Source organism: Oncorhynchus nerka, linkage group LG15, assembly GCF_034236695.1.
Source record: "Oncorhynchus nerka isolate Pitt River linkage group LG15, Oner_Uvic_2.0, whole genome shotgun sequence".
Classification (NCBI taxonomy): domain Eukaryota; kingdom Metazoa; phylum Chordata; class Actinopteri; order Salmoniformes; family Salmonidae; genus Oncorhynchus; species Oncorhynchus nerka.
Genome location: NC_088410.1, coordinates 17,947,096 through 17,965,723, shown reverse-complemented (window position 1 = coordinate 17,965,723; position 18,628 = coordinate 17,947,096). Strand labels below are relative to the sequence as shown.

The 18,628-nt window shown below is 45.8% G+C and overlaps 1 protein-coding gene across 1 annotated transcript in view; it reads left to right on the top strand.

Annotated features, from left to right (window-relative positions):
* The window catches only part of LOC115126863 (LIM domain-binding protein 1-like), a 181,121-nt gene extending 168,525 nt beyond the window's left edge, over window positions 1–12,596 (top strand). The window contains 6 exon segments of the mRNA XM_065001158.1: window positions 203–325; window positions 1,999–2,082; window positions 6,768–6,891; window positions 8,860–9,005; window positions 9,307–9,439; window positions 9,442–12,596. Coding sequence (XP_064857230.1) covers window positions 203–325; window positions 1,999–2,082; window positions 6,768–6,891; window positions 8,860–9,005; window positions 9,307–9,439; window positions 9,442–9,536 — 705 coding nt within the window. The 3' untranslated portion in view covers window positions 9,537–12,596.
* The last annotated feature ends 6,032 nt before the right edge of the window (window positions 12,597–18,628 follow it).

The window sequence follows — 18,628 nt, the reverse complement described above, 5'->3', positions numbered from 1 at the left end:
CTTATCATCAAAATCTGCATTTGTAACTCAACTGAATGAGTTCAATGCATCTTCTATGTGAAAGTCTACACATGTAATTCATGCTTGGATTCGGCACATAGTTGCTGGTGAATTGCTATCTTTGCGTGCAACAAATATTCTGAACATAACTTTCGTGACCTCCTTTTGTAGAAAGTGCAACCCTGACCTCTGACCCCTCTAGGTGTGTGTGGAGGGTCGTCTGTACCTGGAGTTCATGTTTGACGACATGATGAGGATCAAGACGTGGCACTTCAGCATCCGACAGCACCGTGAACTGATACCACGCAGTATACTGGCCATGCACGTGAGTTAAACACACACACACACATTCACCTGTTGTCTAATATCAATACATGGTGTCCCACCACTCGAACCCCTGACCTCTAACCCTATACTGGCCATGCACGTGAGTTAAACACACACACACACATTCACCTGTTGTCTAATAGCGATGGTAGACAGATCAATACATGGTGTCCCACCTCTCGAACCCCTGACCTCTAACCCTATACTGGCCATGCACGTGAGTTAAACACACACACACACATTCACCTGTTGTCTAATAGCGATGGTAGACAGATCAATACATGGTGTCCCACCTCTCGAACCCCTGACCTCTAACCCTATACTGGCCATGCACGTGAGTTAAACACACACACACACATTCACCTGTTGTCTAATAGCGATGGTAGACAGATCAATACATGGTGTCCCACCTCTCGAACCCCTGACCTCTAACCCTATACTGGCCATGCACGTGAGTTAAACACACACACACACACATTCACCTGTTGTCTAATATCAATACATGGTGTCCGACCTCTCGAACCGCTGACCTCTCGAACCCCTGACCTCTAACCCTATACTGGCCATGCACGTGAGTTAAACACACACACACACACATTCACCTGTTGTCTAATAGCGATGGTAGACAGATCAATACATGGTGTCCCACCTCTCGAACCCCTGACCTCTAACCCTATACTGGCCATGCACGTGAGTTAAACACACACACACACATTCACCTGTTGTCTAATAGCGATGGTAGACAGATCAATACATGGTGTCCCACCTCTCGAACCCCTGACCTCTCGAACCCCTGACCTCTAACCCTATACTGGCCATGCACGTGAGTTAAACACACACACACACATTCACCTGTTGTCTAATAGCGATGGTAGACAGATCAATACATGGTGTCCCACCTCTCGAACCCCTGACCTCTCGAACCCCTGACCTCTAACCCTATACTGGCCATGCACGTGAGTTAAACACACACACACACACATTCACCTGTTGTCTAATAGCGATGGTAGACAGATCAATACATGGTGTCCCACCTCTCGAACCCCTGACCTCTCGAACCCCTGACCTCTAACCCTATACTGGCCATGCACGTGAGTTAAACACACACACACACACATTCACCTGTTGTCTAATAGCGATGGTAGACAGATCAATACATGGTGTCCGACCTCTCGAACCGCTGACCTCTCGAACCCCTGACCTCTAACCCTATACTGGCCATGCACGTGAGTTAAACACACACACATTCACCTGTTGTCTAATAGCGATGGTAGACAGATCAATACATGGTGTCCGACCTCTCGAACCCCTGACCTCTAACCCTATACTGGCCATGCACGTGAGTTAAACACACACACACACATTCACCTGTTGTCTAATAGCGATGGTAGACAGATCAATACATGGTGTCCGACCTCTCGAACCCCTGACCTCTCGAACCCCTGACCTCTCTAACCCCTGACCTCTCGAACCCTGACCTCTAACCCTATACTGGCCATGCACGTGAGTTAAACACACACACACATTCACCTGTTGTCTAATAGCGATGGTAGACAGATCAATACATGGTGTCCGACCTCTCGAACCCCTGACCTCTCGAACCCCTGACCTCTCGAACCCCTGACCTCTCGAACCCCTGACCTCTCGAACCCCTGACCTCTAACCCTACAGGCCCAGGACCCCCAGATGTTAGACCAGCTGTCTAAGAACATCACCAGATGTGGACTGTCTAACTCCACCCTCAACTACCTCCGAGTGAGTACACACAAACATCCACAACAACAAACAAACAGTGAGTCCAAACATCCACAACAACAAACATAGATCACTACCTCCCAGTGAGTACACACAAACATCCACAACAACAAACATAGATCACTACCTCCCAGTGAGTACACACAAACATCCACAACAACAAACATAGATCACTACCTCCCAGTGAGTACACACAAACATCCACAACAACAAACGTAGATCCCTACCTCCCAGTGAGTACACACAAACATCAACAACAACAAACGTAAATCACTACCTCTCAGGGAGTACACACAAACATCCACAACAACAAACGTAGATCCCTACCTCCCAGGGAATACACACAAACATCAACAACAACAAACATAGATCACTACCTCCCAGTGAGTACACACAAACATCCACAACAACAAACATAGATCACTACCTCCCAGGGAGTACACACAAACATCCACAACAACAAACATAGATCACTACCTCCCAGGGAGTACACACAAACATCCACAACAACAAACATAGATCACTACCTCCCAGGGAGTACAAACAAACATCCACAACAACAAACATAGATCACTACCTCCCAGGGAGTACACACAAACAACAACAAACATAGATCACTACCTCCCAGGGAGTACACACAAACAACAACAAACGTAGATCCCTACCTCCCAGGGAGTACACACAAACATCCACAACAACAAACATAGATCACTACCTCCCAGTGAGTACACACAAACATCCACAACAACAAACATAGATCACTACCTCCCAGGGAGTACACACAAACATCCACAACAACAAACATAGATCACTACCTCCCAGGGAGTACACACAAACAACAACAAACATAGATCACTACCTCCCAGGGAGTACACAAACACAAAACATCAACAACAGGAGTACACACAAACAACAACAAACATAGATCACTACCTCCCAGGGAGTACACACAAACATCCACAACAACAAACATAGATCCCTACCTCCCAGTGAGTACACACAAACATCAACAACAACATACATAGATCACTACCTCCCAGTGAGTACACACAAACATCAACAACAACAAACATAGATCACTACCTCCCAGGGAGTACACACAAACAACAACAAACATAGATCACTACCTCCCAGGGAGTACACACAAACATCCACAACAACAAACATAGATCACTACCTCCCAGTGAGTACACACACACATCAACAACAACAAACATAGATCACTACCTCCCAGGGAGTACACACAAACATCCACAACAACAAACGTAGATCCCTACCTCCCAGGGAGTACACACAAATATCAACAACAACAAACGTAGATCCCTACCTTGATACAGTGCCTTGCAAAAGTATTCATACCCCTTGGATTTCTTCTAATGTTACTCTGTTACAAGGTAAAATAGATTTAATAATAGATTTAATTGTAATTTTTTTGTCAACAACCTACTCAATACTCTGTCAATTCTATTTTAAAGATGAATAGGAATTGGATAACTAAAATATAGTCGTAGCCCCTTTGTTTAGGAAAGTGTAAATTAATTCAGGAGTAAAAAATGAAATGATACAATGACTGTGAGATTAAAGTGCAAACTGTCAGCTTTCATTTGAGGGTTTGTTCATCCATATCGGCTGAACCGTCTAGAAATTACAGCACTTTTTCTACGTAGTCCCCCATTTCAAGGGGACCAAAAGTATTAGGATAAATTCACTTGTGTGTATTAAAGTAGTCCCATATTACTGTCACACAATGACGACATCAAGCTTGTGACTCTACAAACTGGTTGGATGCATTTTCTGTTTGTTTTGGTTGCGTTTTAGATTATTTTGTTCCCGATAGAAATTCATGTTAAATAATGTATTGTGTCATTTTAGAGTCACTTTTATTGTAAATAAGAATGGAATATATTTCTAAACACTAATACATTCATGTGGATGCTACCACGGTTACGGATAGTCAAGTATGCATTGTGAATAATGATATGTGAGAAAGTTACAGACCCATAAGTATCATCCCCCAAATGCTCTCCTCCCCTCTTATTGTAATGGTGAGAAGATATCATGTTCCTGATAGGAATGGTAGTAGTTTAATATAGTACTGATAGGTATAGTAGTAGTTTAATATAGTACTGATAGGTATAGTAGTAGTTTAATATAGTACTAATAGGTATAGTAGTAGTTTAATATAGTACTGATAGGTATAGTAGTAGTTTAATATAGTACTGATAGGTAGGGTAGTAGTTTAATATAGTACTGATAGGTATAGTAGTAGTTTAATATAGTACTGATAGGTATAATAGTAGTTTAATATAGTACTGATAGGTATAGGAGTAGTTTAACATAGTACTGATAGGTATAGTAGTAGTTTAATATAGTACTGATAGGTATAGTAGTAGTTTAATATAGTACTGATAGGTATAATAGTAGTTTAATATAGTACTGATAGGTATAGTAGTAGTTTAATATATTACTGATAGGTATAGTAGTAGTTTAATATAGGACAGATAGGTATAGTAGTAGTTTAACACAGTACTGATAGGTATAGTAGTAGTTTAATATAGTATTGATAGGTATAGTATTAGTTTAATATAGTACTGATAGGTATAGTAGTAGTTTAGTAGTTTAATATAGTACTGATAGGTATAGTAGTAGTTTAATATAGTACTGATAGGTATAGTAGTAGTTTAACATAGTACTGATAGGTATAGTAGTAGTTTAACACAGTACTGATAGGTATAGTAGTAGTTTAATATAGTATTGATAGGTATAGTAGTAGTTTAATATAGTATTGATAGGTATAATAGTAGTTTAATATAGTATTGATAGGTATAGTAGTAGTTTAATATAGTACTGATAGGTATAGTAGTAGTTTAATATAGTACTGATAGGTAGGGTAGTAGTTTAATATAGTACTGATAGGTATAATAGTAGTTTAATATAGTATTGATAGGTATAATAGTAGTTTAATATATTACTGATAGGTATAGTAGTAGTTTAATATAGTACTGATAGGTATGGTAGTAGTTTAATATAGGACAGATAGGTATAGTAGTAGTTTAATATAGGACAGATAGGTATAGTAGTAGTTTAATATAGTATTGATAGGTATAATAGTAGTTTAATATAGTACTGATAGGTAGGGTAGTAGTTTAATATAGTACTGATAGGTATAGTAGTAGTTTAATATAGTACTGATAGGTAGGGTAGTAGTTTAATATAGTACTGATAGGTAGGGTAGTACATAGTACTGATAGGTATGGTAGTAGTTTAACATAGTACTGATAGGTAGGGTAGTACATAGTACTGATAGGTAGGGTAGTACATAGTACTGATAGGTAGGGTAGTACATAGTACTGATAGGTAGGGTAGTACATAGTACTGATAGGTATAGTAGTAGTTTAACATAGTACTGATAGGTATAGTAGTAGTTTAACACAGTACTGATAGGTATAGTAGTAGTTTAATATAGTACTGATAGGTATAGTAGTAGTTTAACATAGTACTGATAGGTATAGTAGTAGTTTAACACAGTACTGATAGGTATAGTAGTAGTTTAATATAGTACTGATAGGTATAGTAGTAGTTTAATATAGTACTGATAGGTAGGGTAGTAGTTTAATATAGTACTGATAGGTATAATAGTAGTTTAATATAGGACAGATAGGTATAGTAGTAGTTTAATATAGTATTGATAGGTATAATAGTAGTTTAATATATTACTGATAGGTATAGTAGTAGTTTAATATAGTACTGATAGGTATGGTAGTAGTTTAATATAGGACAGATAGGTATAGTAGTAGTTTAATATAGGACAGATAGGTATATTAGTAGTTTAATATAGTATTGATAGGTATAATAGTAGTTTAATATATTACTGATAGGTATAGTAGTAGTTTAATATAGTACTGATAGGTAGGGTAGTAGTTTAATATAGTACTGATAGGTATAGTAGTAGTTTAATATAGTACTGATAGGTAGGGTAGTAGTTTAATATAGTACTGATAGGTATGGTAGTAGTTTAACATAGTACTGATAGGTAGGGTAGTACATAGTACTGATAGGTAGGGTAGTACATAGTACTGATAGGTAGGGTAGTACATAGTACTGATAGGTAGGGTAGTACATAGTACTGATAGGTGGGGTAGTACATAGTACTGATAGGTGGGGTAGTACATAGTACTGATAGGTAGGGTAGTACATAGTACTGATAGGTAGGGTAGTACATAGTACTGATAGGTAGGGTAGTACATAGTACTGATAGGTAGGGTAGTACATAGTACTGATAGGTAGGGTAGTACATAGTACTGATAGGTAGGGTAGTAGTTTAACATAGTACTGATAGGTAGGGTAGTACATAGTACTGATAGGTAGGGTAGTAGTTTAACATAGTACTGATAGGTAGGGTAGTACATAGTACTGATAGGTAGGGTAGTAGTTTAAGCCATACAGCTTCCACCTAACAAACCTTTCATATCCAGGGGGAGTTTCTGGACGGGCCTAAACACTAGAGTACAACATTAGACTGAAGTCCACTGTGAAGGACATGATATCGTGTGAAGAGGGTCTTGTCTTTCCTGTCATGAATAATTCACACCTGGTGGTAATTTCCACTACACAAAGAATGGTTGTCTTGTCTCTCTGTCATCTCAAGTCTCCCTCCCTCCCTCCGTCATGTGTCTCTCCTGTAGCTGTGTGTGATTCTGGAGCCCATGCAGGAGCTGATGTCCAGACACAAGACCTACAGCCTCAGCCCCAGGGACTGTCTCAAGACCTGCCTCTTCCAGAAGTGGCAACGCATGGTGGCCCCACCAGGTAACACACACACACACACACACAACGTGCAGGCGCATACACACACGCACACAACGTGCAGGCGCATACACACACACACACAACGTGCAGGCGCATACACACACACACACAACGTGAAGGCGCATACACACACACACACAACGTGCAGGCGCGCACACACACACAACGTGCAGGCGCATACACACACACATACAACGTGCAGGCTCACACACACACGCACACACACACACAACGTGCAGGCGAACACACACACACACACACACAATGTGCAGGCACATACACACACACACAACGTGCAGGCGCATACACACACACACAACGTGCAGGCGCATACGCACACACACACACAACGTGCAGGCGAACACACACACACACACACACACAATGTGCAGGCACATACACACACACACAACGTGCAGGCGCATACACACACACACAACGTGCAGGCGCATACGCACACACACACAACGTGCAGGCGCATACACACACGCACACACACACACAACGTGCAGGCGAACACATACACACACACACACAGAACGTGCAGACACACACACACACACACACACAACGTGCAGGCGAACACACACAGGCAGACAGAACGTGCACCCACATGCATGAACGCGTGTACACACACACTCCTCCTCCCTAACACCAAACTCTCCCTCTCTCCCCCCTTTCCCCCAGAGGAGCCGGAGAGGCAGGCTCCCAGTAAGCACACACACGCGCGCACATACACACAACCTCTCACACACACATCAAGATTGGGTTCCGGGTTCCAAGACTGCACACACCTCTTCACCACCGTCCTAACTCTGTCTCCCGTTCTCCTCTCTCCTCCCCAACTCTACCCCCTCCTCCTCTCCTCTCTACCCCCGCATCCTCTACCCCCGCATCCTCTCTCTACCCCCGCATCCTCTCCTCTCTACCCCCGCATCCTCTCCTCTCTACCCCCGCATCCTCTCCTCTCTACCCCCGCATCCTCTCCTCTCTACCCCCGCATCCTCTCCTCTCTACCCCCGCATCCTCTCCTCTCTACCCCGCATCCTCTCCTCTCTACCCCCGCATCCTCTCCTCTCTACCCCGCATCCTCTCCTCTCTACCCCCGCATCCTCTCCTCTCTATCCCCCATCCCCCATCCTCTCTACCCCCGCATCCTCTCCTCTCTACCCCCGCATCCTCTCCTCTCTACCCCCGCATCCTCTCCTCTCTACCCCGCATCCTCTCCTCTCTATCCCCCATCCTCTCCTCTCTACCCCCGCATCCTCTCCTCTCTATCCCCGCATCCTCTCCTCTCTACCCCCTCCTCCTCCTCCTCTCTACCCCCTCCTCCCTCTCCTCTCTACCCCGCATCCTCTCCTCTCTACCCCGCATCCTCTCCTCTCTACCCCCGCATCCTCTCCTCTCTATCCCCCCCATCCTCTCCTCTCTACCCCCACATCCTCTCCTCTCTACCCCGCATCCTCTCCTCTCTATCCCCCCCATCCTCTCCTCTCTACCCCCTCCTCCTCCCCAACTCTACCCCCCCTCCTCTTCTCTCCACCCTCCTCCTCTCCTCTCTACCCCCTCCACCTCCCCAACTCTACCCCCTCCTCCTCTCACCTCCCCTACTCTTCCCCCTCCTCCTCTCCTCTCTACCCCCCCTCCTCTCCTCTCTCCCGCTCTCCTCTCTCCTCCCCAACTCTACTCCTCTCTCCTCCCCAACTCTCTCCCACTCTCCTCTCTCCTCCCCAACTCTACCCCCCCTCCTCTCCTCTCTACCCCCTCCTCTCCTCTCTACCCCTCCTCTCTCCTCTCTACCCCCTCCTCTCCTCTCTACCCCCCCCTCTCCTCTCTACCCCCTCCTCTCCTCTCTACCCCCTCCTCTCCTCTCTACCCCCTCCTCTCCTCTCTACCCCCCCCCTCTCCCCCTCCCTCCTCTCCTCTTTACCCCTCCCTCCTCTCCTATCTACCCCCTCTCTCCTCTAGCTGAACCAGCCAGACAGGCCCCTAATAAGAGGAGGAAGCGTAAGATGTCAGGCGGCAGCACCATGAGTGCCGGAGGAGGAACCACCAACAACAACAACAAGAAGAAGAGTCCAGCTAGCAGCTTCCCCCTGTCCAGCCAAGTACCAGTAAGTAGCAGTCAAATCAATCACATGTGTTTTAGGGAGCCCTTTTTACATCAGCAGTCACAGTGTGTTGCAGTTACGTGGTCTAAAACCTCAAAGAGCAAGCAAAGCAGAAGCCAGACCACGGCGGCCAGGAAAACCTATCTTCTACACCCCTATCTTTGTAATGATGTTATCTCCCTCCCCTTTAAGATGTGATGGTGGAGGAAAAGCCCACCCTGATAGGAGGTGAGCTAGCTTTGGTAGTAGTGGTAGTCGTCTCCTCCCCCTATCTCTCTAATAATGGTTTCTTCCTCCCCTATAGGACGTTATGGTGGTGGGAGAGCCCACCCTGATGGGAGGGGAGTTCGGGGACGAGGACGAGCGCCTGATCACGCGGCTGGAGAACCAACAGTTCGACGCGGCCAACGGCATCGATGACGAGGACAGCTTCAACAACAGCCCGCGCTGGGCGCCAACTCTCCCTGGAACAACAAGGCCCCATCCAGCCAGGAGAGCAAGAGTGACAACCCTACGTCTCAGGCCTCACAGTAGAGGAGGGCAGGGAAGGGAGGGGCTTCCATAGTCTTAAAGGGGTTTCCTCTCCTTGTGGGTGTGTGTCAATTGTCTAGTGGCTTCCTGACTGTTCTTATCTTATCCTCTTAAAGGGGCAATCCGCAGTTGGAAAAATAACTTAGTGTCACCTCTACCTCCTGTTTTAGTAAAAAGCTGAGGGATGGGCCTGGAGAAGTGTAACCACTCTAAAATTCATAGACCGCTATGGGTACAAGGACTGACCATCCAAGATATAACAAACATATATATATATATATATAGTTTTAAGCATGTTTTGAGGCTATCCAGTTTTCCATTAGATGGTTACAGAGTAAACCACGTTGATACTGTGGGTTGTGACGGGGTGCGTCAGTTGATTTAAGACCCTGAGACATTTAAAGGTTATATATTCCTCAACAATCAACAGGTACATATCATTCATTTAGACGTCCAGACAATGTGGCTGTAGGGACTACGGATTGCCCCTTTTCTAATAGGGATTTGTCCTGTGGAGTAGACGGAGGATCCCATTGGTTGATAAGAGGTTTCCTTTCCCTGTCTACCTTCCTACATCAGTTCTGATATGAGAGCTTGGTAGGTGACAGGAAATGACTGAGAGCTATTACCTATAGGGGCCTCCTCCAGACCTGGCTCTCCTAGCTGGTCTTTTAAGGAGAGACCTGAGGAGAGGGAAGACGCTTGGGACAGTTGAGATGCACCCAGGTAGGGGTGCAGGAAGGGGTGGTGGGGTAGGGAGAGGGCGGCTGAGCGGGGGAGGGGGACACGAGGACGACTCACACATCTACCTTCAGAAGAATCATGGTCACTAGATATGGAGTCTTAACTCTGGTCCACTCTGCTGCTGCACTGTGTGTGTGTGTGTGTGTGTGTGTGTGTGTGTGTTGTGGCTGTTACTTGGTCAGAACTAAAGCCTGGACTGTGCCAAAGCTAGCGGACCGGAGTTGAGATCCAATCAGTTTAAAATGCTTTCTCACACACACACACACACACACACACACACACACACACACACACACACACACACACACCATTGAAGGAGCACTGATCCAACCTTTTAACAGAAAGCATTTAAACAACAACAACATTGTAGAGTTTTATACCCGTCTCTATTTCCCTAGAATGTTTTTATTTTATTTTCTACTCCTGCATTTCAAATCTAATTTTTATTTGTCCTTTTTTACCGATGATATTCAGAAGCTAACAGACCAAGGAGCCAGAAAACAGGACTGCTGTTATTCTACCCTCCCCCCTGACTAAATATATTTGGTCTGTTTTAATATCTTTTATGTTTTAAAGAGAAATAATTGTGGATGTTTTTCTGTTTTTTGAGATAGATTTTCTCCTGGTTTTTAGTGTATTTGTGCTTTGTATATTTAAGGTAGTAGCAACGCTCTGTACGACTGTATTCTGACTGGTTCCTGAAGCCATTCTGATCTAATGGAAAGAAATGAAATGAAAAAGAAATGGACAAAAAGAAGGAAAAACACATGAACCTCTTAACCAATCCCGTCTCTCCATTTACATCTCTCAACCAATCCCCCGTCTCTCCATTTACATCTCTCAACCAATCCCGTCTCTCCATTTACATCTCTTAACCAATCCCCTCTCTCCATCTCTCTCTCTCTTTACAGTGTCCATCCTGATCATAACAGTGACTCTCTCTCTCTCTCTCTCTCTCTCTCTCTCTCTTTCTCTCTCTATTTTCTTCTTTCTTCTAAATCTTTTTAACTTGTGTACATTCATTTATAAAACCCTGGGGTACAGTCACCATTGAGAAGACAAAACCCTGGGGTACAGTCACCATTGAGAAGACAAAACCCTGGGGTACAGTCACCATTGAGAAGACAAAACCCTGGGGTACAGTCACCATTGAGAAGACAAAACCCTGGGGTACAGTCACCATTGAGAAGACAAAACCCTGGGGTACAGTCACCATTGAGAAGACAAAACCCTGGGGTACAGTCACCATTGAGAAGACAAAACCCTGGGGTACAGTCACCATTGAGAAGACAAAACCCTGGGGTACAGTCACCATTGAGAAGACAAAACCCTGGGGTACAGTCACCATTGAGAAGACAAAACCCTGGGGTAAAGTCACCATTGAGAAGACATGTTTGCATCTTCAAGTTCAGCAGATTTATTTTTTTCATTTCATTTTTCTATTTATTTTTAATGAAATATCAGATATACGTTCTGTTTCTCCCCCCGTTACACACTCATCCTAAATGTACACTACTATTAGCAAATAAGCTAATGATCTAGTGCTGTTTAAAACGTCTGAACAGACAACCTGACATCATTCATCCACCCATGTGTCCCAAATGGCACCCTAATCCCTATCAAATTATGGTCGAAGGTAGTGCACTACATACAGAATAGTGTCATTCGGGACGCAACCCCAACTAGTTATTAATGTTTACCTGAAGTCGTAAGGGTTGTATGTATTTCCAATACCTGTGTTGTATAGGCTTGATCTGTAATATTGAGTCTGTTGCGCATGTGTTTGGTAATACCTTCAATTCTCACAAGGGGGCGCTGTTAGAGTATCACAAATAAGATCATTTCCTAACTTTATAGATCCAGTTCAACCATGTGCAGTGATATGATCTGCCTCCCGGAGCACCCTATGTAGTGCAGTACTTTAGTTCAGGGCCAATGTGAGAGCAGGGGGCCATTTGGGACATGGCCCATGTTATTTAGTTCTGTAAATGTTGTTCCAGCTCTGTCGACTACATTGTGTACGTTTTCAGTACAGCTCTGGCTGTAACAGAGAGAATATGTCCCATATGGCACCCTATTCCCTACATAGAGCACTACTATAGACCAGGACCCATTGGCCCTGGTCAAAAGTAGTGCACTATAAGGGAACAGGAGGCCATTTTGGATGCAAGCCTAGAAAAAGGTGACTGGTACCCTAAACCAACCCTGTAGAAAAAGCCTTGTTTGATATTTTGGTTAGTTTTTTTGCCCTTGATACTTATTGATGAATTGATTAATGTATGGTACCAATAAAAATATACATTTTCACTTTAAAATGAACATTGCGTTGGGACTCTTATTTACTCTCAGGGACTTTTATTGTTGTACATGTGTATCTGATGCTCATGCCTTACAGTGTATTTGAAAAAAATGTCATCCATTTCATGAGTTGCTTTTGCCCCCCTGAACAAAAATACAACAATTCATAAGATTTTACTGAGTTACAGTTCATATAAGGAAATGTAAATAAATGAATTAGGCCCTAATCTATGGATTTCACATGACTGGGAATACAGATATGCATCTGTTGGTCACTGATAACTTTTAAAAAGGTAGGGGTGTGGATCAGAACCAGTCAGTATCTGGTGTGACCACCATTTGCCTCATGCAGCGCAACACATCTCCTTCACATAGAGTTGATCAGGCTGTTGATTGTGGCCTGTGGAATGTTGTCCCACACCTCTTCAATGGCTGGAAGTTGCTGGATATTGGCAGGAACTGGAACACGCTGTCGTACACCTCGATCCAGAGCATCCCAAACAGGCTCAATAGGTGACATGTCTGGTTAGTATGCAGGCCATGGAAGAACTGGGACATTTTCAGCTTTCAGTAGTTGTGATTAGATCCTTGCGACATGGGGCCGTGCATTATCATGCTGAACCAGGAGGTGGTGGCGGTGGATGAATGGCAAGGCAACGGGGCAGGACAACGGGGCAGGACAACTGGGCAGGACAACGGGGCAAGACAATGGGGCAGGACAACGGGACAGGGCAAGACAACGGGGCAAGACAACGGGGCAGGACAACTGGGCAGGACAACGGGCCTCAGGATCTCGCCACGCTGTTTCTGTGCATTCAAATTGTCATCAATAAAATGCAATTGTGTTCGTTGTCCGTAGCTTATACCTGCCCACACCATAACCCCACTGCCACCATGGGACTCTGTTCACAACGTTGGCATCAGCAAACCGCTTGTCCACACGACACCATACACGCTGTCTGCCATCTGCCCGGAACAGATGAAACCGGGATTCATCTGTGAAGAGCACACTTCTCCAGCGGGCCAATGGCCATCGAAGGGGAGCATTTGCCCACTGAAGTTGGTTACGATGCTGAACTGCAGTCAGGTCAAGACTCTGGTTGAGGATGACGAGCACGCAGATGAGCTTGAGACGATTTCTGACAGTTTGTGCAGAAATTCTTCAGCCGCCCTGACAGTTTCATCAGCTGTCCAGTCCAAGTGGCTGGTCTCAGACCATCCCGCAGGTCAAGAAGCCGGATGTGGAGGTTCTGGGCTGGCTTGGGTACATGTGGTCTGCGGTTGTGAGGCCGATTGGAAGTACTCCCAAATTCTCCAAAACAGCACATTTTAGAGTGGCCTTTTATTGTCCCCAGTTTAAGGTGCACCTGTGTAATGATCATGCTGCTTAATCAACCACCTGTCAGGTGGATGGATTATCTTTGCAAAGGAGAAACGCTCACTAACAGGGATGTAAACAAATTATCTCTCTCCCCTTCTCTCTCTCTACCCCACCCTCTCTCTCTCCCCTTCTCTCTCTCTACCCCACCCTCTCTCTCTCCCCTTCTCTTTCTCTACCCCACCCTCTCTCTCTCTACCCCTCTCTCCCCCCCTTCTCTCTCTCTCTCTCTCTCTCTCTACCCCACCCTCACTCTCTCTCTCTCTCTCTCTACCCCACCCTCTCTCTCTCTACCCCCCCTTTTCTCTCTCTCTCCCCTTCTCTCTTTCTCTTTCTCTCTCTACCCCACCCTCACTCTCTCTCTCTCTCTACCCCACCCTCTCTCTCTCTACCCCTCTCTCTCCCCTTTTCTCTCTCTCTCTACCCTCTCTCTCTCTCTCTCCCCCTTTCTCTCTCTCTCTCCCCTTCTCTCTCTAAGGCTTTTTATATGGTGATACAAATGTAGATCAGAAGATGTGATGGCCCTGATGAAGGGTGAGTTTGGTTACATTCAGGTGTCTGTGTGTGTGTGTGTGTATTGCTACTGTTTGACACCTCTATATTTTCATAACTGTGGTTAGTGAAAGGGAGGTCTAGTGACTCAGATAGAGATGTGTGTGTGTGGGTGTGTCTATGCATGTCGGCCTGTTAGACCCTGCCTGTGAGTGTGTGTGGGTGTGTCTATGCATGTCGGCCTGTTAGACCCTGCCTGTGAGTGTGTGTGGGTGTGTCTATGCATGTCGGCCTGTTAGACCCTGCCTGTGTGTGTGTGTGTGTGGGTGTGTCTATGCATGTCGGCCTGTTAGACCCTGCCTGTGAGTGTGTGTGGGTGTGTCTATGCATGTCGGCCTGTTAGACCCTGCCTGTGAGTGTGTGTGGGTGTGTCTATGCATGTCGGCCTGTTAGACCCTGCCTGTGTGTGTGTGAGTGTGTGTGGGTGTGTCTATGCATGTCGGCCTGTTAGACCCTGCCTGTGAGTGTGTGTGGGTGTGTCTATGCATGTCGGCCTGTTAGACCCTGCCTGTGAGTGTGTGTGTGGTGTGTCTATGCATGTCGGCCTGTTAGACCCTGCCTGTGAGACCCTGTGTGAGTGGGTGGGTGTCTTTGCATGTCGGCCTGTTAGACCCTGCCTGTGTGTGTGTGTGTGTGTGTGTCTATGCATGTCGGCCTGTTAGACCCTGCCTGTGAGTGTGTGTGGGTGTGTCTATGCATGTCGGCCTGTTAGACCCTGCCTGTGTGTGTGTGTGGGTGTCTATGCATGTCGGCCTGTTAGACCCTGCCTGTGAGTGTGTGTGGGTGTGTCTATGCATGTCGGCCTGTTAGACCCTGCCTGTGTGTGTGTGTGTGGTGTGTGTCTATGCATGTCGGCCTGTTAGACCCTGCCTGTGAGTGTGTGTGGGTGTGTCTTTGCATGTCGGCCTGTTAGACCCTGCCTGTGTGTGTGTGTGTGTGTGTCTATGCATGTCGGCCTGTTAGACCCTGCCTGTGAGTGTGTGTGGGTGTGTCTATGCATGTCGGCCTGTTAGACCCTGCCTGTGAGTGTGTGTGTTCCAAACCTGCGGATAGCGATGGAAGCCGCGCCAACCCAGATGGGGACGTTGAGTGATGTCACAGGCATAGCCAGCCTATCAGAGGAGGTTGAGGGCTCTGTGGATCAGATGTAGCCTCAACACATCCTCACCCTCCTGCCACGCCTACACACCTACGAGACGATGAGGTACGAGTGTGTTATGCTTCCTGTGTCAGTTGGAGAGCTATACAACAAGGTTTCTCATGTGCAGAATGTGTGTGTGTGTCTGTGTGTGTGTGTGTGTGTGTCTTTGTGTCTGTGTGTGTGTGTGTGTGTGGGGATGTGTCTGTGTGTGTGTGTGGTTGTTTGTCTTTGTGTGGGAATGTGTGTGTGGGTATGTGTGTGTATAGATGTGTGCTTGGGTCTGTCTGTCTTTCTCTCTGTGTGTGTGTGTGAATGTGTTTGTTTCTGTTTGTGTTTCTTTCTGTGTGTGTGTGTGTATGTGTGTGTGTGTGAGAGAGTGTATGTGTGTTTGTGTGGGTATGTGGGTCTGTTGGTATGTATGTGTGTCTGTGTGTATGTATGTGTGTGTGTGTATAGATGTTTGTGTATGCCTCTCTCTCTCTCTCTATGTGTGTGTGTGTGTGAATGTGTCTGTGTGTGAGAGTGTGTGGGTCTTTGTGTGTGTGTGTGTGTGTGTGTTATGCTTCCTGTATCAGATTGAGAGCTATATGACAAGGTTCCTCATGTGGAGTGTGTGTGTGTGTGTGTGTGTGTGTGTGTCGCTGTGTGTGTGTCTGTGTTAGTGTGTGTCGCTGTGTGTGTCGCTGTGTGTGTGTCTGTGTCTGTGTGTGTGTCGCTGTGTGTCTGTGTGTGTGTGTGTCTGTGTGTGTGTCTGTGTGTGTCTGTGTGTGTGTGTGTGTGTGTGTGTGTGTGTGTGTGTGTGTGTGTGTCTGTGTCGCTGTGTGTGTGTGTGTCTGTGTGTGTGTGTGTCTGTGTGTCTGTGTCTGTGTGTGTGTGTGTGTGTGTGTGTGTGTGTGTGTGTGTGTGTGTGTGTCTGTGTGTGTGTGTGTGTTAGTGTGTGTCTGTGTGTGTCGCTGTGTGTGTGTCTGTGTGTGTTAGTGTGTGTGTCTGTGTGTGTGTGTGTGTGTGTCTGTGTGTGTGTGTCTGTGTTGCTGTGTCTGTGTGTGTGTCTGTGTGTGTGTATGTGTCTGTGTCTGTGTGTGTGTCTGTGTGTGTGTGTGTGTGTGTGTGTCTGTGTGTGTGTGTTAGTGTGTGTTAGTGTGTGTGTCTGTGTGTGTGTGTCTGTGTGTGTCTGTGTGTGTCGCTGTGTGTGTGTGTGTTTGTCGCTGTGTGTGTGTCTGTGTCTGTGTGTGTGTCTGTGTGTGTGTGTCTGTGTCTGTGTGTGTCCGTGTGTCTGTGTCTGTGTGTGTGTCTGTGTGTGTGTCTGTGTCTTTGTCTGTGTCTGTGTGTGTGTGTGTGTCTGTGTGTGTGTGTGTGTGTCTGTGTGTGTGTGTGTGTGTGTGTGTGTGTGTGTGTGTGTGTGTCTGTGTGTGTCTCTGTGTGTGTGTGTGTGTGTGTGTGTGTGTTAGTGTCTGTGGGTGTGTGTCTGTGTGTGTTAGTGCCTGTGTGTGTTAGTGTGTGTCTGTGTGTGTCTGTGTGTGTCGCTGTTTGTGTGTCTGTGTCTGTGTGTGTTATTGTGTGTGTCTGTGTTTGTCTGTGTGTGTGTGTGTGTGTGTGTGTGTGTGTGTGTGTGTGTGTGTTAGTGTGTGTCTGTGTGTGTCGCTGTGTGTGTGTCTGTGTCTGTGTGTGTTAGTGTGTGTGTCTGTGTGTGTGTGTGTCTGTGTGTGTGTGTATGTGTCTGTGTCTGTCTGTGTGTGTGTCTGTGTGTGGGTGTGTGTCTGTGTGTGTGTGTTAGTGTGTGTTAGTGTGTGTGTCTGTGTGTGTATGTCTGTGTGACGACCCTCCCACTCTGTCTGCCGTATTCTCTCTGTTATTTCCTTATTAGGATGCTGGTGGGCGGAGTTGGGAGGGTCGTCAGCTACATGGGAAACACCTGGGCCCGGTGTCTCCCAGGATAAATACACCACTTCCCCATTCATGGAGGAGACTCTCTCCATGCAGACACCCTCTGTAGATTGTGTTGTGGTTCTTGGTGGCCGTTTGTTTGTTTGTTTGCTTTGGCACCTTTCATCACCCTGCATTATCACATTCCTGCATGCAAAACACTCACTTACACTACTGATTACTGATTACACACACCATTGTCTATTATACTTAGTTGCTTTAGGTAATAAATACATATTTTGCTACTCATTATCTCCACGTTGTCTCCCTTTGTTACGGGCTTTGAGCCGGTTCGTGACAAGTGGGGGCTCATCCGGGACATTTGAACTATTGGTTTGGGAGACCGTGGAGGTACGTGTTTGGTTTGCATATTGTGTTTGATAGGCCCAGTATTGGTTGCCTTTTGTTGTTTGGTTTGTGTGCTGTGTTGGAGAGACTATAATGGTTAGTTTCCAGGCCCTGCCTAGCCTGAACTCTTGTTCTACTTTCTGTTGGGACATCAGTCTGAGGTGAGTAATCTGCTGTGTACCTCGGTGGGAGATTTGGGTAGGGTAGTGGAACTTGCTACCCGGAGCTATAGCCTTTTCCCCTGATAGGTTTAGCGACGTGTTTCATTTTTGGAATATGTTGGGCATGGTTAATGTTTGTTATTTTTGTGTGGTGTCTGTGGACTGAGCAGTTGTCTCGGGGGCACATCCGTGGCTTGGTGGAATTTGCCAGCATGCTGGGGAGTTCTATTTCCTTGCCAGCGGGCTACAGTGCATAAATTCCCACCGCAAATCTGCACGAAGACTAGGGTTGAGTTATTGTAGGTTTTGGGGAAGCTCCGTATCTCATCTCTCTTCTGTGGTACTCAGGGTGATTGTCAATTCTCGGGTTGTGGTCTGGTGTGCTCAGCAGAAGGGAAGAGCCAGAATTTTTTTTTGTGTGATTATGGCGTCTTATGTAGATAAGTTCATTCGCTCTCCATCAGAGGAATTGTTAGATTTAGGTACTAAAGAACAGCTGTTGAAGGTCGCGGAACACTACAAGGTTGAGATTAGTGATAAACGTCTAAAG